We start from the raw sequence: 23,369 nt of genomic DNA, 5'->3' as shown, positions 1-23,369 counted from the left end.
AAAACTGCACATTTTGAAAACAAAAGTAATTTGTTATGTAAATTAATTTTGGAATTAAGAAAAAAAACATGACAAAAAGTTGCTACAAAAACCTTGTTTTATTACCAAAATGATTCTCATCTAACAAAAATAAAAATAGCAAAATATGTTTAGGTAACAATGTGGCTTATATAAAAAGCCAACATGCTGAACACAAGGCCACTGCCACTGCCAAAGTAGTCGCAATGCACTTGATTTGATGTCAATGATTTGAATTATTTTTTTTCTAATTTTTAAAAATTATTTTTATTGGTATTTTATTTGTTGAAAAGTAATATAAAAATCTTTTAATATCAGAAAGACACACGATAAATCGCTAACTTCCTCCAATAGAATCATGCCAGGTAATAAGACTCTTTTCTTTAAATAGTATATTGTAAACAAATTAGGGAAACTGTACATAATGTACACATCAGCACCTAATACCCTAAGAGCAAAAATTCTTTAGTCTTTAGTCTACTTCTTCCATCCTGGATGTATCATCGTCGCCCTCTAGTGCTGGCATGTCTTCTATCACTGGGCTTGTGATTTCCTCCTGAGGGATGTCATCTTCATCAATACCTGTAGTAAGAAAGAGAAGGTCCATGAGCCTCCAATCAAAGTCCACATACTAGGGATGCACCGATACCAAGCACCGTCCTCGGTACAAGTACAGATACTTTTTGAGCTCCACGACTAGACTAGAGAAACATTCAAAAGTTAGGAGGCAGCTGTCATTTGTAAGGAGCACACGGAGCTCCCGGAATTGGACATCTCTGTTTTAATGTATGATTTTGTTTTTATAAACATATATAAGGAATGCTCCAATACCATTTTTGCAATTACTGGTACTTGCCCAAGTACTCACAGATACAAGTACTGATACATTTTTGTTTATTGTCATGTGACAGTTTTTCTAAAACAATATCGACTAATGATTTCATGACAGTGGTGGAGCCCCAGAGTCTGGTCCCAGCTGCAACCGCTGCAACCCTGGTAGTTCTCCTATATACACTGGTATCTGAACTGGTATTGGTGCATCCCTAGCACATACTCATACTATTTAAAGGAGAACTATGGGGTTAAGTCTTTTCCCCACAGTTCTCCTTAGGGTAAAGGGAGGACACAAACTAGCGTCCTCCCGTCATCCTAGGCTCAGTATACCGCGAGCTGTAGCTTGCGGTATACTGAGACGCCGCAGTACTGAGACGCCGCAGCTGAAGCGGATCCCGACAATTGTGCCGGGATCCGTCCAGCTGCGTGACTGACAGCTGGTTCTGCCTATCTAGAGGCAGAGCCAGCTGTACCCGCCCCCTCCCCCGTCCGTTCCGCCAGTCAGCGCTGGCGGATCGGAGCGGGGAGGGGGGAATCCAGCCCCTCCCCTGTCACGGCAGAGAGCTGTGACAGGATCGAGAGGTGAGCGAACGCCGGTATGTGTTCGCTCACCTCCCGATCTACTGAGCCGACCTGTGAGAGTCTCATTGTCACAGGTCGGCTAGAACTATGAGGTGAGTGAAAAGCACTCACCTCATAGTTCTCCTTTAATAGTTAAGGTACTTGAATGTATTTTTAAGATTTAACTCCCGAGTTAAGTGTCACTTAAAGTAAAAGTTTGGCTCTTGTTGGGCTTTTAAATGTTAGTTCAGCTGTGCAATAAAAAGTACTATGCTGTCAAGGATGCCCTGTACTTTTAAGCTGCGCTCAGCTGCTGTGGTAGCCGAGGGAGCACTGCACCTGTCTTGGAAGAGGGAGAGCGCTCATTCAAGTGTAAACAGCATGAGGATCCTTTTAACGGCTAACAGATTGCTAAGGGCAGCACAGCCAGTTTGTTTCCCAGACAGCTTCAAACACATTCACAGCAATAGTTCACTAAATTACAAAGTAGCCACAGTGTATACATTGAATGGGTGGACATAAAATGGCAATAGGATTACCTATAGCAGGAAATGTAAAGAAGTGGATCTTTCATCTATAAAGGATGCAGACCGTTGCTATGTAACTGTTTAGTACAAGAAAGGTGGATTTTTCACAGGTACTTAGTTCATATATACGCATCTCAGATATATATTTAGCTGTTTGGATGGAGCTTCACTTTAAAGTAGCCATCCCAGGCTGGAGGTGGCTTGAGCGCAGTAAGTTTGAAATAGGGAAACATGTTCCTGTGATAAAATGTGGTATAAGCGGTCACTCACCTAATCCAAGCTTGATCATTCTGTAGATGCGGTTGGCGTGCGTTTGGGGGTCCTCCAGGGTGAAGCCAGAGGACAGCAGGGCAGTTTCATAAAGCAGATTCACCAGATCCTTCACAGATTTATCATTCTTGTCCACCCCAGCCTTCTGCCTCAGAGTTTCAACAATTGGATGATCACAGTTGATTTCAAGATGTTTCTTGGCTGCCATGTAACCCATCGTGGCGTTGTCCCTGAGGGCCTGAGCTTTCATGATACGCTCCATGTTGGCTGTCCATCCATAGGTGCTGGTCACTATGCAGCACGGAGATTCCACCAGTCTGTTGGAGATCACCACCTGGAGAACACAAATGTCGATGAAATACAAATCAGAAACACTTGAGAATCTAAATTAAACTATTTGAAATTTCTTAATATCAAAAATATGAAGGTGCTCAATAGGGATGCACCCATACTAGCATTGGTATATGTGCCAAAGCTGAGTATTTGGGCGAGTACTCGTACTCGCCCAAATGCTCTGATGCCTAGTCTGATACCTGAGCTTCCAGTATCAGGAAGCTGGGCAGCGAGTCATTACATGCTGCCTGGCTTCCTGATTGGCCTGGAAGCTGGCTCCATGCTTCTTCGTGACTTGGTGATGAGGAAGCAAGGAGCCGGCTTCCTGGCCAATCAGGAAGCCGGGCAGTGTGTAATGATTCGCCACCTATCTTCCTGATTGGTCTGGAAGCTGGCCAATCAGGAAGCCGGACGGTGAGTCATTACCCGCCCCCCAGCTTTCCGATTGGCCAGAAAGTTGGCACCTGGTGACGAGGGAACATGGAGCCAGGTTCCCGGACAATCAGGAATCCGGGTAGCATGTAATGACTGGCTGCCCAGCTTCCTGATACCGGAAACTCAGATATCAGGCTAGGCATCAGAGCATTTGGGCAAGTACGAGTAATGACTCGTTGCCGTTTCCTGATTGGCCGGCTTCTCGACTAATCAGGAAGACTGGCAACAAGTCATTACACGGCAACTGGCTTCCTGATTTGCCAGAAAGCCGGTTCCATGCTTCCTCGTCACCTGGTCATGAGGGAGCATGGAGAAGGGTTCCCTGCTAATCGGGAAGCCGGGTGGCGAGTCATTACATGCCGCCTGGCTTCCTTAATGTGAGTTTCGGTATTGGCGAGTACCGGAAAAAGATTATCAGTACTTGATACCGAAAAACCGGTATCGGTGCATCCCTAGTGTTAAGTTATAGGAAGGTGCTTAGTCATAAAAATTTATTTTGAGATACAAGACAAACTCACCTTCTCAACCTTCTTGTCCAGGATATCTTTCATGACTTTGAGGAGATCTTCAAATTTGTTTTTGGTCTCTTCCTTCTTTTTCGTCTCCTCTTCATCCTCTGGAAGCTCCAAACCTTCTTTAGTGACAGACACCAAAGTTTTGCCATCAAACTCCTTCAGCTGCTGCACGCAGTACTCATCGATGGGCTCCGTCATGTAGAGGACTTCAAGACCATGTTTACGAAGCCTTTCCACAAAGGCAGAATGGGCTACTTGTTCCCTGGTCTCACCTGCGCACAGACAGAAGAGAAGAGCGTAATGAATGATGAACCACGCAAGGCACCTCTGAATAGCTGAGACTAGAACATGGAACAAACTAATATTTGGAGATCAGGGCCTACCTGTGATGTAGTAGATATGTTTCTGGTTCTCCTTCATTCGTGATACATAGTCTGCTAGTGAAATCGTCTCATCTCCAGAGGCTGAGGTGTGGTAGCGCAACATTTCGGAAAGCTTCTTACGGTTTTGATTGTCTTCATGAATTCCAAGCTGAAATTGAAAATCAGTGGACTTTTATTAATGATAGTTGATCAAAAATGATATTTATTGAGTGTTATGTCACCGAAGCAAAAATAACTATTCATAAGACCGCAATATTTCCCAGACTTGACCTTTACCAATTTAGCTATATTGAACGTATTCTCAGTTAAGCTGGCAACTTCCTATCTGTATGGGACCCTCCATGTTTACCGTGAACAGTATATTCTACCGCTGATGCTATAATAAATCCTGGCAAATCAAGCAAGTTTGCCAATAAAATGTTTTTTGTTCTCATAGACCTCTACTGACTGGAAACCTCAATGGCCGCTGTGCCAGTTCAAATTTCCTCTCTGTTGGATGATAGCAGACCCAGACGTCTGAAAATTCAGGAGCAGCTATAACAATAAAAGCCTATTGTGCACCTCTATAGATGTTCAAGCTTTCCAGGCCCCAGAAATAAGCAAACACAACCAGAGGGTTTTCGGCAGATGTCTTCGTTAATGCAACAGTGTAATTGCAGGATTCTTGATTTCTTTTTTTTTAATATTAATCGCTACTGTTTCCTCAGAGAAGTTGGACCAGAAAAATTACCTTCCTGGCACCAACATGGCAGCATACGAATGGGTTTAGCTCCGCTCCTCACCCAATCACAAGACCAGTTATACTATAAATTAAAGCACGTCTCCCAAGGCCACCATTCTTTTTTCTGTCCTCAATGCTCAGGTGAAGTTTGGTTCGGAATGTGTTTAAAAATTGTGTAAATTAGATAAATATCTCAACTTTTGCCCTCCCCTGTTTTTCCTTGCCATGTCCCATTCATATGCTGCCATGTTGGTGTCAGGAAAACGGAAAATTGGATACTTAACTTTCGGTAATTTTTCTTTCCTGATGCCAATACATGGCAGCATATGGGATCCTCCCATGGCTTTCGCATTGAGTGCTTGTTAAGAGAATGGTGGCCTTGTGAGGCGTGCTTTAATTTATAGTATACCTGGGCCTGTGATTTGGTGAAGGGCGGAGCTAAACCCATTTGTATGCTGCCATGTTGTGGCATCAGGAAAGGAAAATTACCGAAAGGTAAGTATACAATTTTCCCTTATTTCAGGATTGCAAGCTGTTAAGAATGGTTTAACCACATTAGAGAATTTACATACCAATGTGCGCTTATTCTTTAATTTGCGAATGTGCATTATTAAAATCAAAGCACTGAACATGATTGGTTGCTGTGTGCCCCCATTCTTCACTACTCTTCTCCTACCTTTATGTTCTTGGAGAACTGCTCATAGAACTTTTTGTAGTTCTCTTTGTCTTCAGCCATCTCTGTGAACAATTCCAGACACTTCTTCACCAAATTTTTCCGGATGACTTTGAGAATTTTGCTCTGTTGCAACATCTCGCGGGAAATATTCAGCGGTAGGTCTTCAGAGTCCACTACACCTTTGATGAAGCCTGCCAGACAACAGATGATCAGATAGGCACTTCTCAAATCTGCGATAGTGTACCTACCACCTAGTCACCTGAGAACCTATGTAAAGTTTTCCCTCTGTTCTCCCTGGATGGTAGGTACTTTTTACCACTGACCCCTTATTCTGCTTTTTAACCACACTTTTCTATCAACAGGTAAACTTACTAATACTTACACCTTCACAGAGGCAAGGAAGCACAGAGGCATGGAGAGAAAGATGATCCCGAGCAAAACACACACAACATGCTAGGCTCTCTTTGTTCAAGTGACAGGTTCACTTAAAGTGTCATTCCACCAAAACTGTTATTTCAGTGTTGGAAGGCAGTCTACTCTTTCTCTGGGGGATTCTGTTGGTGGGATCTCTGAGCTAAGTTCCCAGGCCTGTTCACTTGCTTTACCTTTTACAAGGTGCTCCCATTGTCCCTGCTGGAATTTGACCTTTTTTACATTAGGTAGAATGTAAAAGGAGGAGCTGGGACACGCAAAGGTGGACAGACACCCAAAAACACCCAGCTGGGCAGGAACTCTTTTTCATTACAGTTTGACCTGCCTGCTGTAATATCACAAAAGGAAACGTGAAAAGTAACTTACTAAGATATTCTGGAATGAGATCCTCACAGCTGTCCATGATAAACACTCTGCGCACGTAGAGCTTGATGTTATTCCTCTTCCTCTTGTTCTCAAACAAATCAAAAGACGCCCGTCTAGGCAAAAAGAGGAGAGCCCGGAATTCAAGCTGACCCTCAACGGAGAAATGCTGAAAAACAACAGTAAGGCTTGTCACACATGGAGGAATACTGAGGCTCATGTATCAAGCATGAACCAGATGAATACAGTAAGGATGAAAACTGAAAAGAAATGATGGAGACATACTTTAGAGCAGTGGTTCTCAACCTGTGAGACCCCAGGACCCACATTTGTCCACGGTCATGAAGTCACGACCTAAGTCGCAGCGGTGTGGGCTGCTGTGCTGTCATGGAGCTCCATCCAAACGTGCATTGCTTGTACAGCTCCCATGCGCACCAAGTAGAGGTGACAGGAGCCAGAATGTGATGTCACCCCAGTCCAGGCATCTCTACAGAACATGCGAGGGAGCTGTAAGCAATACAGGTTTGGATGGAGCTCCCTCGCTGCTATACCCCCAGCCCAGCCCACCTCAAGCTGACACTAAGTGCCGAGCAGCATATTTTGAATGGCTGCTCGGTGTCAGAACCGTCAATGCTGCGCTAGGGGGAGGCTAGGGAGAGGCTGAGAAGCCTCTCACCTAGAAAAGAGGATAGCATGCGGCGACCCACTGAACATGGGGTCGCGACCCACTTTTGGGTCACGACCCACCAGTTGAGAACCAAGGCTTTAAGGTAAACTTTACACGACTCACTAAATACACTGAATTATCCAATTAATCATGCATCCAGGGTCGGTGCTGCCACTAGTCACGGGGAGGATTGGGGGCTGTGCCGCTGGAAGTGGGGCTGGGGGGGGTGCAAGTAGCAGGTCTTCCCTAGGGCGCAAAATAGTCTAGCACCGGCCCTGCATGCATCATATACTTGTCCAATGCAAATATATTTGGTATACATTGATATATACAGTATACCCATCCTTACTCTTTCATATGTCTGTGAAGATTCTCATTCACCCATGGTATATCTGTAAAAAATAAGTCAAGGCAACTGGACTTGCTGTATTTTTCTTGAAGATGTTTCACTAGTCATCTAATCATGGAACAACATTCACCATATTTATTCCCAGAGAATTTTTTGTACAAGTCATTCTGAATTGAGAAAGCTGGTTGGATGACCAGTGAAACGACTTCAAGAAAAATACAGCAAGTCCAGTTGCCTTGACTTATTTTTTACAGACTTAGCCTTTGAGATTTGATATGCCCTTGTATCAGTCCCTTTTATTTATAAGAGTGCAAGCTCCAATAAGCAATACCGTCACAGTTTGGTTGTCTGTTATGTTTGTTGACAATGTATTTATGTTCATTGTATACTCTACTGCAGGCTTTCTCCTCCAGGATTCCATGGATCCCCAGAGTTCATCCAAAGGCTCCTCTGGGTTCCAAGCAATGTATTTTCAGAACTACATTGAACACTAGTGTAATGGGGCATGGATTCCCCCCTGCCATCCAAAGTAAGGAGTCACTTCTACACTGACCACCAATGTGAAGGGGCTTTTCACCACTGACCACCTATGTAAGGGGGCGTTTTTCCATTGACCACCAATGTGAGGGAACCCTTTTCCACTGAAAACAATTACAATTTTCACAGTTTTTGGCCATCATTATTTATTTTATTTTATTATTATTATTGCTGTGTAGAGAAGGGGAGTGTTGGAAGCAGAGATAATCCACTCTGGATATCCAATACTCTAGTTGTGCAATTTTCTTGGCTCTTCCTTTTAAAATGTTCTACATTTAACTGATCATGCTAAAGTAACATGAAATGTTGGCATAATTTTTAGCAGACCTCAAAATTATTGATAAATGTGGATTCATCTGCAGTAAAAGGTTTGAGAAAGGAAGGAAACTATGATGGCACCATATGAATACATGATAATAATAATAATTCTACAGCAAGACAAAGAGCAGAGTGTTAAGTGCAGTAACCCACAAGAACCAATCAGAATTCATCTTTCATTGATGTGACTCCAGTAAACTGAGTTCTGATTGGCTCCTTTGCATGTCATCAGTGCTAAGTGAGCAATGTTACAAAGTAAACTTCTTACTTTCACAGCCAGGTGGTCCTCCCAATCATTGGTGAGGCTTTTGTAGAACTCTCCGTACTCCTCATTACTGATATCATCGGGGTTTCGGGTCCAGATGGGTTTGGTCTTGTTCAGCTCCTCCTGGTCAATGTATTTCTCCTTGATCTTCCTAGTCTTTTTCCTTTTGCCTTCAGTCTTGGCGTCCTCTTCCTCATCAGATCCCACATCCTCAATCTTTGGCTTTTCTTTGTTGCCGTCTTTTTCTTCTGCTTTGTTTTCTGCAGTTTCCTCTTCAGCTTCATTGTCGCTAATTTCCTTCTCGCGCTGCTTCTCTGCCTGTGTGATGAAATTGAGTCAGCCTGGGTCCTTTGACATGGCAGGTTTAGCAAGCAGTGTTAGAGGAGCATTTCAATAAGCACTATTTGCCTGCAGACAGACTACATAATGGGCCAGATAAACTAAGATTGGCGGATGTTGAGGAATGTGAATTGTTGCGTCTTATTTTGGTGCATCTCATGTCAAATAAAGTATTATGGCTGAGCGCATATAGTTTATTTGGCATGTAGCAGAATGTACCAGTGTGTTGTGCCATCATCCTCCTATCGCACTACTGGGCATCTCTATTGCGCCAAATACTGACAAACTCATTTTCTGTACCGTTATTTATTTGACGCAGATTGTGAGACTTTTGTGCAAAAAAATAAACAATGTAGACCACCAGCACACAAGGGATGAGATAAATCCAAGTTTTCCTTGTATTCAAAGAAGCATGTCACAAGTGTGATCTACATTGTTCAATCTCTGGATTCGCACGGGTCCATCCGTGGACATCACTACACAGTGATGGACCTAGGGAACAAAGGGCCCTGGTGCAAGATATTTTCTTTTTCGGGCCCCCCGCACCCTCCCCAAAAAGAAAACACAAACCCCCCAATCCACACCACCCGTGTACTCAGGCAGCTGCTTGCTGGGTCCTCACGGCCAAGGCCCAGGGTGGCCCCATGAAGTGCCTGCAGGCTTTTTCATTCTCGGCTCCCTCCTCAGTATCTGGCGGCTGGCGTGCCCCATCATCTCTGCGCTGGGAGTGTCGGATCATCCGATACTCCGGGTGCAAAGATGGGGTGGCCTGCTGGCCGCTGGATACCAATCTGATAATCTGACACTCCCGGCGGAGAGATGGGGGGGCCCACTGGTTGCACGATCCGATGGTATCCGGCGCCCCGCCCCATCTCTGCCCCGGGGCTGCGTTAGATCGGATACTGGGCCCCCTTAGGCTCTGGCCCCGGTGCAGTCGCACCGGCTACACCGGCAGTAGGTCCGCCCCTGTCACTACGAGCACCATCATTATCAACGGTCTCCATTGCTGTATGGTGTGCAGGAGATACCTCGGTTTACTGTTTTGTGCAAAAAAGTCGCACTTGCAATTTATTTTTTACAATTTCTGTACTAGTCATATTTTTCATTTCAACCCTTCAAATTTAACTATCATTTGGCACATTAAAAAAAAAGCTGTTTTCCGTTCTCCAAATATTTGGCGCACACACAATACTTTAACTGGCCCAATGTGCTATCTGCAGCCTTAAATCCATGGCCATACACATGGAAATTCGATAGAGAGATTGGACTTTTGATTTCCCTATTTTTGTTGAAATAGCAAAGCATTTCAGTTCACAGATACTTACATACAAAGTGATGGGATAGCCAATGAACTGGGAATGTTTCTTCACAACATCCTTAATCCTCTTTTCCTCCAAGTACTCAGTCTGGTCTTCCTTCAGATGCAGGATAACTTTTGTACCACGTCCTGGAAATTCACCTGACAAAGCAAAAGATAACAGAGCTAATTGCCCCATCTGACAACAGATATGACAAAGCAATTCTTCTGCTAATCTGACCGCCATATAGTAAAATCTGAATGGTTGCTATGGATTGTAGCATTGCACATCAACATTGCTCGCTTTACCATCTCATTATAGCAGCAGAAAACAAGAGAGACCACTTACTTTTATCTACTTTGACAGTGAAGGACCCTCCAGCTGATGATTCCCAGAGATACTGCTCGTCATCGTTGTGCTTGGTGATCACCGTCACTTTCTCAGCAACGAGATAGGCAGAGTAGAAACCCACACCGAACTGACCAATCATGGAGATATCAGCTCCGGCCTGCAGAGCCTCCATGAAAGCCTTGGTTCCAGATTTGGCGATGGTGCCCAGGTTGTTAATGAGATCAGCTTTGGTCATGCCAATTCCTGTGTCAATTATAGTCAGCGTTTTTTCCAGTCTGTTGGGGATCAGGTCAATCTTCAGATCTTTCCCAGAATCCAACTTGCTGGGGTCAATGAGGCTCTCATAGCGGATCTTATCCAGAGCCTGAAAGCACAAAATATTTATAGGCCAAGTTATTAACAGTACGTTAAATATAAGGCAAGATCTATAAACAGCTTTCAAAGTTCACAGTTCCTTCTGCAAACCACAACCATTACTAGGGGACTCACTCTGCCACTGGATTGTCTTTTAAACTTGTATTAGGGATCATGCATCACAAGGAGCGAGACACCTTGATTTTGTATTGCATATGATGATGGTAGAAAGGGAGGTAGTGCCGGGACCGCCAGTCAGAAATTCTGGCTGCTGGAATTCCCAGAGATAAAAAAAACCCCCATTGGGTAAGTCAGGCCATTGGGTAACCCGTTTGTAAGTTGCCATTGTCCACTAATGAATATATCCAATAAAAATGATAATAAAGGCTAACCCCGATATTATCTTCAAGTGGCTGCCAGGATATATAACATTCTACTGAGGATCGCTTATGGTGTGCTAGAGTAGTCATAGTCTGGCAGATGTCTTATTAAGAATAAGCATTGGCAAGTCAACCAATCTTAAAGTGTGTCTTTACCCAGGGCCAGTGACATTGCATCATACAAAACAAGCGCCAGCTTCCCTGCTGTACATTTAGCTGTACATTTAGCTCTGCTTGCCCAAAGCAAAGCTAAATGTAGAAAACAACTACCCGTTCCGGACTGCCCCTCTACTCCCTTCTGCCTCTCTGCCAGGCCTTGGTTGGCCTTGTGGGAAATCCGGCCCTGTCTTTACCCAAAACTGTTATTCTATAGTTCTGGAAAGAATAGGGGAAAAAATCCTATCTGGTTTTTATTGGCGTTTCCAGTAGGGAGATTTGCCCTCTATATTTGTCCTGATGACTATTATCTCCAGGGCAGAAACTGATGGAAGATCCAAAATTTTAGCGTAGTCACCAGAACAGGGAAATCTTCCAATGGGGACACCTATTTTGGGCATTTCTTCTCTCGTTGGGGAGATTTCTACTGACTTTATTATGTGTTTCCGGGACAGAAAGTAAGGGGAAGTCTCTCTAAGTTTTGGCTAGACATACATTTTAAAGCGAAGGGATCTTCTACCCTGTAGCTTGTGAGTTGGTCAAAGAGAGAAAGCAAAAAGCTGGACAATCTCTTTGTAATATCATTGATTTTAGCCGTCTGTGGAAACCTTACACAATCCAATCCTCATCTTTCTCAGTGGTTGTGAATGGGTACGAAATCTCTGCCCACCACTAGTATATAGAAACAACATTATATCCATCAATTCTTAAGGAAGCCCTGCATATAGATAATCATTTTATGGCAATTATGTTCAGATGGAGCAGAGATGGAATACTGATACATGTATTTTGTTTAATGTACTTACATCTGATGAGTTGGAGATGATTTCCCGCAAGAAGATCTCTTTGTTAGAATAGAAAGTATTGATGATCAGTGACATCAGCTGAGCGATCTCAGCCTGGAAAGCGAAGGTCTCCACCTCCTCCTCCATTGCTTTATGTTCTTCAGGCATCCTGGGAACGGGGGAAAAATATGGCAATGTTATATGGCATTGCCCTGTGAAATGCTGGTCTAAAAGCTGAGCCGTTATCCTCAATGCAGCACTTCTTATAGGCAAAGGTTAACACTGAGTCTCCTTGTGAACATAGAGTTTGCAGTAATACATAGCCAGCCACTATCCAGAGCACCTATAGTGCCATCCCCTGTCCCATGGAATCAGTCGTGTAACATTTTCAAGCACGTATTATTTCACAGAGAAAGCAGCCATGGCTGTAATTAAAGTGAACCTTTTAGTAACTTTACAAGTCTGCATGGATAAATTCCTGACATGTTACAATAGAAGGTAACAGTATAATTAAAAATTACACCTTTTATCGTAAAGAAAAAATCCCTAAAAGGAATTTCACCTTTCAATCCATGTTCCATCTAACAACTATATTTAGGGTGTAACATGAAACATGGTGCTGCTCCCCCCCCCCCCCCCCCCAAACAAATGCCGCAATAGACCTAAAATCCAGCGGCCAGCAGCAATAGTGAGCCTGCTATTGGCTATTTTAAATTGCAGTAGCCAATAGCATGATAACCGCCCCTTCCCTTTGCATTATTTTCAGTTGGCGTGGCTCTGCCTGGCTCCACGTGCACAACCACATCATTTGATCACAGTTACATTCACAGGATCTCTGAATGAAAAAACCACTGTGGCTAGGGTTGCCACCTTTTCTTCCATCGAAACCCGAACACTCTAGTGACGCACAGAAATGTTTTTGGGAGAATGAGCTGCGGCTTTTTCGTATGTAAATAGAATCACCCATTAATATGTAAATATCACAGTTGAGACTATTTTCAGTGGGGAGGCCAGTAGCCCCTATCTCAATTTGGTTGCCTCTGTCTGCCTGACATCTTGTGTCCGGGTTTCAGCTGCCATGAAACCCGGGCACAGCATTCAAAACCCGAACTGTCCAGGTGAATCCTAGACAGGTGGCAACCCTAACTGTGCAGAGGAGCTCATAGCTTTCAATGGAATGCAAGTGGGGTAATGTCACCAGACTTGTAATCCATTGATTACTTCCTCCAGCTTTATTACTGAAGGTTCGTACCTCAGAACAGACCTAGCGATGGAGGAACAGTCCACAGAAGCTTGCGCATTGCACACGTGATCCACTGATCGCGGTTGCAATGCTCCAGTGCAAAAAAAGAGAATAAATGCATTATGGGTGTATTCGATCATTTTTTGCAAATAGAGGAATATGCAGACAGCACAGTGGCGTAGTGGTTAGCACTTCTGGCGTGGTGCAGCCGTGGGGGGGCCACTGGTTCAAATCCTGGTCAGGACACTATCTGCAAAGAGTTGGCATGTTGCAGGTTCTCCCTGTGCTTGCAATGGGTTTCCTCCGGGTACGCCGGCTTCCTTCCACACTCCAAAGACATGCTGGAAGGTTAATTGGCCCCTGTCTAAATTGGCCATGCATGTGAGATAGGGCCCATAAGCTCCCCGAGGGCAGGGACTGATCTGAATGAGCACTATGTAAAGCGCTATATAAATACCAATAATAATATGCTAAGCTAAGTGAATATGCCTAGTCTGAGATGAGGCAATTAATCTGCTGCAGGCAGCAGTAAGCATTTCCTCAGTCTTTCCTTCCCAAGTGATCAGACTGTAACTTTGTCTCAAGGTGAGAGGCTGCAGCAGGGGCAAATTCTTGTGAACACAACCAAGAACTGCAAAGGCCCCATGATTGTGTCACATCTGAGCATGCATGCACTTAACCCCCCACAAAAAATGTGTTGGATGATCGGTCCACCAAAAACTTTCTGAACCATCAGAGCTGCTTTCTCCACTGTCTTTCCCATAGTTCACTCTTGCTGGAATTAGTGTTGCCGCTTGCCCAGGATTCACCCGGACAGTCCGGGTTTTAAATGCTGTGTCCAGGTTTCATGGCAGCAGAAACCCGGACACAAGATATCAGGCAGACAGGGGCAACCAAAATTAAGATAGGAGCTACTGAACCCCCCCCCACTGGAAATAGTCTCAACTATGATATGGGCACCTCTCCCAGCAACTCTCCTTACCTGGTCTGTGAGTAGTTGGTCTAGGTCTCTGTACTATAGTTGGTTGTTCTCTTCCTTGTGTTCTCTGCAATAGGTTGAACCTTCTCTGTTCCCTGTGACAGCAATTTGTCTTCTTCTGTAATTCTTTTAATCCTCTATTTTACGCAGCTCCTCTGTATCCCTCTAGGTGTACATGTGTCTTCTTTGTATCCCTCTAGCAGTAGCTTGTATGATGAGCTGTGCTCCTGCCTTGTGTTCTTCTGGGGTCACTGCAGCCACGGGTTTCCCAGCACTCTTATATACCAGAGGCGGCTCATTCTGGAAGTGTATTCTATAAAGAGCTGGAAGGTACTAGAAGTAGAAGCTTCCAGGAGGGGGTGTCAGATGTCATAGAAGAACATGTGATGGAACACCCGGGATGGGATAATAATAGCTACTGCATATCTACATTTGTCTGTGGGTCCCCGGTGCTGGAAGTTGTCTTGTGAGGTTTTCCTGACAGCTGAACTCCAGGCACAAATACTTTGCACTTAAATATATTCCTTAAGAGCCACAAAGGGTATCATTGTACTATGTGTGCACCAGGGAATTCAGCACAGGGATAGCGGAAACCCCTCATGTCGGGGACAGCGGGTATACAGACCTGGGAACTCAACACAGGGATGGTGGGAGACCCTAATATTGGGCACAACAGGGGTGCAGACCTGAGAATTCAGCACAGGGATGGTGGGATACCCTAATATTGGGCACAGCAGGGGTGCAGACCTGAGAATTCAGCACAGGGATGGTGGGAGCCCCTCATATTGGTCATGCAGGTGTACAGGCCCAGGAGATCAGCACAGGCATAGCGAAAATCCCTCATATTAGGGGCAGCGGTTGTGCAGACTCAGAAACTCAGCACAATGATGGTGGGAGCCCCTCATAATGGGCATGCAGGTGCACAGACCCAGGAGATCAGCACAGGCATAGCGAAAACCCCTCATATTAGGGGCAGCGGTTGTGCAGACCCAGAAACTCAGCACAATGATGGTGGGAGCCCCTCATAATGGATAAAGCAGGTGAGAAGACCCGTGAACTCAGCACTGGGATGGTGAGATACCCTCATATTGTGCACAGTAAGTGTGCAGACCCGGGAACTCAGCACAGGGATGGTGGGAGCCCCTAATAATGGGCACAGCGGGTGAACAGACCCGGGAACTCAGCACTGGGAGGGTGGGAGCCCCTCATATTGTGCACAGTAAGTGTGCAGACCCGGGAACTCAGCACAGGGATAGCGGAAACCCCTAATAATGGGCACAGCAGGTGAGAAGACCCGTGAACTCAGAACTGGGATGGTGGGAGCCCCTCATATTGTGCACAGTAAGTGTGCAGACCCGGGAACTCAGCACAGGGATAGCGGAAACCCCTAATAATGGGCACAGCAGGTGAGAAGACCCGTGAACTCAGAACTGGGATGGTGGGAGCCCCTCATATTGTGCACAGTAAGTGTGCAGACCCGGGAACTCAGCACAGGGATGGTGGGAGCCCCTAATAATGGGCACAGCGGGTGTACAGACCCGGGAACTCAGCACTGGGATGGTGGGAGCTCCTCATATTGGGCAGAGTAGGTGTGCAGACCCAAGAACTCAGCACTGGGATGGTGGGAGCCCCTCATAATGGGCACAGTAAGTGTGCAGAGATCTCACCAATACAGTCCCTGACAGATAGAAGAAATTAACCCTTTAAAAATGTTAGCAAGTGTGGATTGTATGACCCTGAAAATGGCAGCAGTAAGTGGCTGGACTTGGGCACTCGTGTGCAGAGATCCTGCCAGTGGCATCCCTAAGTAATATGAGCAGCCTCCTTGGGTAATTCAACTTGCTGGCATCCACCAAAATCTGGAGTATGATTTTTAGTGACAATATTACATTTCCCATTATTGGTTGCACAGGGAAAAGTGGAATGTCGCTGCCATGAAAGTCGAGGAGTATCAAGAATGATTGCAGCAGTGCAGACAATAAGGCTTGTGCTCTGGAATAGTCCAGAAGGTTCAAGGGTACAGCTGGCAATATGTCATTGTGGAGGAATGGTCACTATCCGCTGCTGGTGCTCTATAAATAGAGGCCGCCATGACTGGCTGCTGCTCGGTGACCGGTCCCAGTACATATCATGTTTCATTCTAGGCTAGTAGACAGCTATGATAAAAAATACTAGCACAGCACCGAGTGCACATAAGGACGTATCTAAAAACTCACAACTCGGTTAGATATATACTTAGAGGGTAACTCCACTTTTACTAAAGGGTTACTTTAGTGTGTATTAAAAGGTTTTATAACAAATGCAATTACTTACACGAGCCATTTTACAATTCAAAGTGTATGAAAACCCAATCAGTACAATCCTAAATAATATATAACATGGTAAAGTCATTTCAAAAAAATTTTCAGTATTTTTTAATTTGTAGCTTTCAGTAAAATAATTCCTGGCGATCCCGCTATGAAGACTTGAACTTCCTGTAATAGGGTGACAACACTCTGTCTGTCTGTCTCCTAATTGTGCTCCTGTGTTGTCTCATTGTCATACGCTCCCCCAATTAAAGTGACACTACACTCAGGAGTTAAATCTTTAAAATGCATTCAAGTCCCTTAACTATGAACATTATTTATTATTACTTATTTGTGTATCACTCGGCTGTAGATCCTCCAATCATCTCTTTGCTACTTTTGTTCCCCATGATCCCTGTGTGTGTTGTAAAGTAGTCACCGCTCCAAGGTCACTCCGGGATGGACTACAATCTCATTACAAATGAGTAAACTAAACATGAGATTGTAGTCCATCCCGGAGTGAGCTTGGGGCTGTGACTACATTACAACACACACAGGGAGCATGGGAACAAAAGTAGCCCCCCCCCCCAGAAGGAAGGGCAGTGTCGGCACCAATTCAGAAATGATTGGAGGATCTACAGCCGAGTGATACACAAATAAGATACATTGTTGTTAATCGTTAAGGAACTTTAATGTATTTTTAAGATTTAGGCCTCGTTCACACCAGACACAGCCTGTTCCGGCCCGATTCTGGCCAGAACGCAATGTATCGCGTTGCAGCCAGCTCACTATATTGTGAGGCAGGAGGGGGCTAGGCGGTCTATTGAAATGAATGGCACTGTAGCCACTCCCTCCGGCTGCAATGCGATCGGCTGCATGGGTTCGCAAGGCAGATTATGCCTGTGGTCCGGTCCAAACAAAAGAGTGCTTGCAGCATTTTGTTCGGACCGGACTGCAGGCATAATGTGCCTTGTGTTCCCGTGCGAACGATCGCATTGCGGCCGGAGGGAGTGGCTACGGTACCATTCACTTCAATAGACTGAATGTGCATTCGAATGTGTCCGAATCCGAATTTCCGTTTGAGAAATCGAAACTGAATGGGACATGTGACTTCTCTGGCCAATCAGATGTGTTTTCCGGTTTAATGCATCCGAATGGGTCTGAAGATGAATTTTCGTTACGGCAACATGGGAGCCATATACAGTATATACATATAATACTAAAGCTGAGGCTCCCAGACCCAAATGGCATTCAGGATCCAAACGTCTAAATTGTATTCGGGAGCTCCCGCACACCATTCGGGTCTGGAAGCCTCAGCTTTAGTAATATATGACTCCCAGACCCGAATGGCATTTGGGAGCTCCCCAATGCAATTTGGGGACAGGAACACAAGGCACATTATGCCTGCAATCCGGTCCGAACAAAATGCTGCAAGCACTATTTTGTTTGGACCGGACCGCAGGCATAATCTGCCTTGCGAACCCATGCAGCCGATCGCATTGCGGCCGGAGAGAGTGGCTACGGGGCCATTCACTTCAATAGACCACCACACCCACTCCTGCCCCACAACATAGTGAGCCGGCCGCAATGCGGTGCAGTGCGTTCTGGCCAGAATCGGGCCGGAATGCACTGTTACTGGTGTGAATGAGGCCTTAACTCCTGAGTTAAGAGTCACTTTAAGGCAACAAGAGGCCATTTCAACACATATGATGCAGGCATGGTCTGCCATTGTTACCATCAGGAAACCCACCCTGAGAAATGCCATACAGACATCGGCGGAACCATGCAGTGAGGAAGTGGCTGCAGGAGATCAGCAGCACTGAGATGCAACAAAGGGATGAAAATAAATAAATAATTTCTGTGTATATATATATATATATATTAAAATACCATAGCAATTGCTTATGATACACAAGGGGATTTAACAAAACTGGAGCAGACAGAATCTGGAGTGGTTGCCCATAGTAACCAATCAGCTTCTCGTGTCGGTTTGTTCAGTTACACTTTGAAAATGAAAGCTGATTGGTTACTATGGGTAGATGCTCCAGATTCTGTCTGCTCCAACTTTCATAAATTCCCCTCACAGTGCTTTACTAAAGGGAAACTCAGTTTATGGGGTTTATATGTACATTAATTTTATGAAAAAATGACCATTTCACTCTGAATCCAGCTTGGAATTTCTGTAACTTCCAAAAAAATAAAACGTTACTTCTTTGTTACTATAGCAACACCTATAGGGGGCTTTTTTTATAAAACAAAATGGCATAGCTTATTCATTCAGCGAAACTGCAGGTACATTTGTTCTGTGCAAGTTGTTAGAATATTATGCAAAAACAAATGTCCTTAGTCTAGTTTTTCCTCCCGGCGAATGTTTTTTCGGTAGATATTCATACAAAATAGCTTGAATAGGAAAAAATACCCCATTATGGTCACTAGAAGGAGTGGAGGAAAATTATAGGAAATATATACATTAGTAACGAGATACAATTCAGGAGAGCACTGGAGAGATAAGTATATAAATGTATCTATTGCTATCAATGTAGTATCAGTAGTTACATTTATATGTTCATTCCTTCCAGCTGTCTCTAGAATGGCAATATTGTATCTAAATACTCATTTATTTCCTGTGATCCTTGGTGCCATCTAGTGTCCATAATGTGGTATTGTCCCCATTCGCTCTGTACTTTGGAAATTAATCTATATTGAAGAACATTCGACCTGAAGAGAAATTACACTGACAACATTCGGTTTCAGCCCCATTTTCACAACAGCGCACAGAACACATTTTTGATGTTTCGCTGGATGAATAAGCTATCCAAATTTTTGTCAACATAGACCCCGATAGTGTTCTACACTGAGTGGCCAGATTATTATGACCACCTGACGTTTGTAGGCAAATTAGCTATAATTTGGCGGTGAAGTTGCTAGCGGGCCAGACCATTATAAATAGGGAAGCAGGTTGTTTACCACGACAGTAGAAGTGATTTGTTTCTGAAGATACGGGGAAACAACGCGATGTAACAGCCTTTGAACGCGGGATGATTGTTGGCGCTCGGAGCCATGGAGCGAGTATCAGCAAAACAGCAGAATTCGTTAAATGTTCAAGAACAGCTGTTGTTAAAGTGTTTAAAGACCGTACTGTCAGCCGAAACGAAGTACTGATGGGGTGGTCATAATAATCTGGCCAGTGTATAAGCTGTATGTGTACAGAACGTGTCCAGATTTCTAATTTTCTGGTGATGTGATTGGCTCCCTGTTTTGCCAACACTTATTATAACATTGGGACTAATCCTGTGATTCCAGTAGGGGGGACCCACCCACTTAGCACTAGACATGTAAGCTAAGGAAAAATTCAGTTTGGATATTTTGTTATTTGAGGATTCGGACCTGAAATTCAATTCGGTTCGGGTTTCGGATTCAGATGGAATGAAAATTTCTGTCAGTTTCGGATGAGTTATGAATATTCGTTGCGAATACCACAGAAAACCATATACCATATTAACACTAAAGCTGAATCTCCCAGACCCGAATGGCATTGGGGATCCGAATTTCCGAATAGCATTTGGGAGCTCTGTAATGCCATTCGGGCCTCAGCTTTAGTAACACTGTGTATGTATTTGGCTCCCAGACTTGAATAGCATCCGGGATCCGAATTGCATTGGGGAGCTCTTGAATGCCATTCAGGTCTGGGAGCCATATACATAAATTACTAAAGCTGAGGCTCCCAGACCCGAATGGCATTCAGGAGCTCCCCAATGCAATTCGGAAATTCGGATCCTGAGTGCCATTCGGGTCTAGGAGCCTCAGCTTTAAAGGAGAACTATGAGGTGAGTGCTTTTCTAGCCGACCTGTGACACATACTGGCGTTCGCTCACCTCTCGATCCTGTCACGGCTCTCTGCCGTGACAGGGGAGGGGCTGTATTCCCCCCTCCCCGCTCCGATCCACCAGCGCTGACTGGCGGAACGGTTGGGGGAGGGGGCGGGTACAGCTGGCTCTGCCTCTAGATAGGCAGAGCCAGCTGTCGGTCACGCAGCTGGGCAGATCCAGGCATAATTGCCAGGATCCGCTTCAGCTGCGGCGTCTCAGTATACCGCGAGCTACAGCTTGCGGTATACTTAGCCTAGGGTGATGGGAGGATGCTAGTTTGTGTCCTCCCGTTACCCTAAGGAGAACTATGGGGAAAAGCCTTAACCCCATAGTTCTCCTTTAATATTATATGTATATGGCTCCCATGTTGCCGTAACGAACACTCGTCTTCAGACCCATTCGGATGCATTAAACCGAAAAACACATCTGATTGGCCAGAAAAGTCACATGTCCGATTCAGTTTCGATTTTGAACAAAATTCTGACGGGATCCGAAATTCACAAACGGAAATTCGGATTCGGACACATACGGATGCATTTGGATTAAAAAATTGGGATGTGTCCGAATTTCGGAAAATTCGTCCAAATTTTGATTCGGAATGAAACAAATCTCACGTGTCTATTTATCACCCAGGGAGTGACTGGAAGTCAGTTTCTGCCATACAGAAGGAGGTGACACTCTACAATGCAATTTTCTAAAAATCCTTGAACTGGATATGTGACGTGGAGAGGATATTGTTCTCTCTATAAAAGTTTTTTGGCAGCCCATTCGTGGCCCCTAAAACAATGCACATTAACACACCGCAACTATATAAAAGGGCCCTCAATGGAAGGTAAAGATTTTTTTTGGTTTGTTTTAGATAAAATGGGACAGGTTTAAAACATTCACTTTTTTATTTTATTTTGGGCAGTGGCACATCTACGGTATGGCACATATGTCACATGCCCTGGGTGGCTCTTGTAGTGGGGGCACTGCTCTGTGGATCAGCAAAAGTTCTCCGACCCGTGGAGATAGCTTTTTTTGTCCCTCTCCACCCTTCCCCCACACTCATCTCCCCAGCAGGCTCTTAGCAACCTGGGACGCTCTGGTGGGTCTCCCGCCCAGCTCCTAGCAACCAGTGACGTCACCTGGGAAACCCACCAGAGCGTCCCAGGTTGCTAAGAGCCAGGCAGGGAGATGTGTGAAGGCCATAAACATCTCCCCACCCAGCTCGTAGCAACCAGATCAGGCGGGAAGATGTATATGTGGGTGGGATACCTGACAGAGCGTCCCAGGAGGGGAGATGTGAATGGTCCTTACACATCTCCCTGCCCAGCTAGGAACAACCAGAGATTCTCTGTCTGGCGTCCCGCCTAGCTCCTGGGAAACCAGTGATATTACTGGTTGCCAGGACCTGGGTGTGACGCTAGGGGTGCAATATGTTGCAGATACATCTCTGATTTTGGGGAAGACATTTCCCCTTACTTCCTGTTTTGGTGACCACTATTACTGGGGCAGGAAGTGAGTACAAATCTCCACAGAGGACCCAGACAACAGTAGAAATTTTACAAAGAGCAATAGAAAAAAAAGAAAGCCACACCATTTGTGTGTCCAAATTGTATATGTTTATTTCCTCATAACATGGAAGCCAACACGTTTCAGGCTGTGTAAATAATAAAACTTGCTGAACAGTAATAAAAATCCTTTTGGCTGGCAAAATAAATATTTGTTTTAATGTGTGTTAGATCGCTTGTGTGAATCGAGGCGGATTTGCATATATTGTGAATAAAGAGCTGTAACATGGTTCTTCATGGATATGTCCATGCACATGAGATTTTTATCTGCGTCGGCTGACACCAGCGCCCCAGACACACGCCTGCCCTGCAGTACTCGCAGTCACCTGCGAGAGGGCGCTCAAGCAGCACCCGGAGCACGGCGAAGCTGGAGGGGAGCCAGCGCGCATGCGCCAGGGCAGGCGACCCGGCGGACCACGCCCACTCAGCGGGAGGGCGGGAGCGAGGCACCCCTGAGGGTTGGGCCGACGCCTGCGCGCTGAGGGAGATCCGGGTACTTGGCAGGATGAGAGCGGCTTTCCAAGATGGCGGCGGAGGGAGGAGGGAAGGAAATGAACGAAATTAAGAGCCAGTTCACCACCCGGGAAGGCCTGTACAAGCTCCTCTCTCACTCCGAGTACAGCCGCCCCAACCGCGTCCCCTTCAACTCGCAGGGCTCCAACCCGGTCCGCGTCTCCTTCGTCAACGTTAACGACCAGTCCGGGAACGGCGAGCGCATCTGCTTTAACGTGGGCCGCGAGCTCTACTTCTACATCTACAAGGGCGTCAGGAAGGTGAGAGGGGCGCCCGCCGGGGGGCGGGGACACTGACTGGGGTGAGGGCTCACCCGGAGGACGGGGGAGGGGCCGGCCCTACACCCTGTGTGTCTAATAGAGACATACCGTATATACTGTACAAGGAGAGCCCTGAGTACAGGCAACTGTGTTATACAGGGAGAGCCCTGAGTACAGACAGCTGTGTGTGTGTGTGTGTAATACAGAGAGAAATACCGTATATACTATACAAGGAGAGCCCTGAGTACAGGCACCTGTCTAATATATAGAGAGATACCGTATATACTGTACAGGCACCTGTCTAATAGAGAGATACGTATATACTGTACAGGGGGAGCTGTGAGGACAGGCACCTGTCTGTAATACAGAGAGATACCGTATATACTGTACAAGGAGAGCCCTGAGTACAGGCAGCTGTGTTATACAGGGAGAGCCCTGAGTACAGACAGCTGTGTGTGTGTGTAATGCAGAGAGAAATACCGTATATACTATACAAGGAGAGCCCTGAGTACAGGCACCTGTCTAATAGAGAGATACTGTATATACTGTACAGGCACCTGTCTAATAGAGAGATACCGTATATACTGTACAAGGAGAGCCCTGAGTACAGGCACCTGTCTGTAATAGAGAGATACTGTACAGGGAGAGCCCTGAGTACACACAGCTGTGTGCCCCGTATAGAGGTAGTTGTGTTTATACAGAGCCACCATATATACTATACAGCCGCTGCATGTCTAATACAGAGACATCGTTCAGTGTTTGGTACATATACATGTGTGCGATGTGTAAAAGGTCTACCC

At 45.3% G+C, this 23,369-nt stretch overlaps 2 protein-coding genes across 5 annotated transcripts in view; one reads left to right on the top strand and one right to left on the bottom strand.

Annotated features, from left to right (window-relative positions):
- Nucleotides 1-465: 465 nt before the first annotated feature.
- Nucleotides 466-12,035, bottom strand: LOC108790756 (heat shock protein HSP 90-alpha-like). Of its 2 annotated transcripts, XM_018561095.1 has the most exons (11): nt 11,889-12,035; nt 10,486-10,556; nt 10,190-10,341; nt 9,869-10,002; nt 8,208-8,522; nt 6,072-6,237; nt 5,274-5,464; nt 3,877-4,024; nt 3,497-3,765; nt 2,211-2,544; nt 466-600 (listed from the first exon to the last, which is right to left on the bottom strand). In XM_018561095.1, exons 1-11 carry the CDS (start codon nt 12,033-12,035, stop codon nt 491-493), a joined length of 2,037 nt encoding a protein of 678 aa, XP_018416597.1. In that variant the 3' UTR covers nt 466-490. The 2 variants fall into 2 exon arrangements, with proteins under 2 accessions (XP_018416597.1, XP_018416596.1); XM_018561094.1 differs by having other exon boundaries at nt 10,190-10,556.
- A 10,183-nt stretch (nt 12,036-22,218) lies between these two features.
- The window catches only part of WDR20 (WD repeat domain 20), a 43,849-nt gene continuing 42,698 nt past the window's right edge, over nt 22,219-23,369 (top strand). The window contains exons 1-2 of one of the 3 annotated variants that reach the window (XM_018561097.1): nt 22,219-22,569; nt 23,201-23,223. In XM_018561097.1, the coding sequence (XP_018416599.1) occupies nt 22,321-22,569; nt 23,201-23,223 (272 nt within the window). In that variant the 5' untranslated portion in view covers nt 22,219-22,320. The remainder of the gene's footprint in view (nt 22,570-23,200; nt 23,224-23,369) is intronic. The other 2 variants (XM_018561098.1, XM_018561096.1) reach the window with 2 other exon arrangements.

The sequence above is a fragment of the Nanorana parkeri genome, unplaced genomic scaffold (genome assembly GCF_000935625.1).
Source record: "Nanorana parkeri isolate BGI_ZX_2015 unplaced genomic scaffold, ASM93562v1 scaffold499, whole genome shotgun sequence".
Lineage (NCBI taxonomy): Eukaryota > Metazoa > Chordata > Amphibia > Anura > Dicroglossidae > Nanorana > Nanorana parkeri.
Note: the sequence above shows the minus strand (reverse complement) of the source record. Positions and strands in the feature narration are given on the sequence as shown.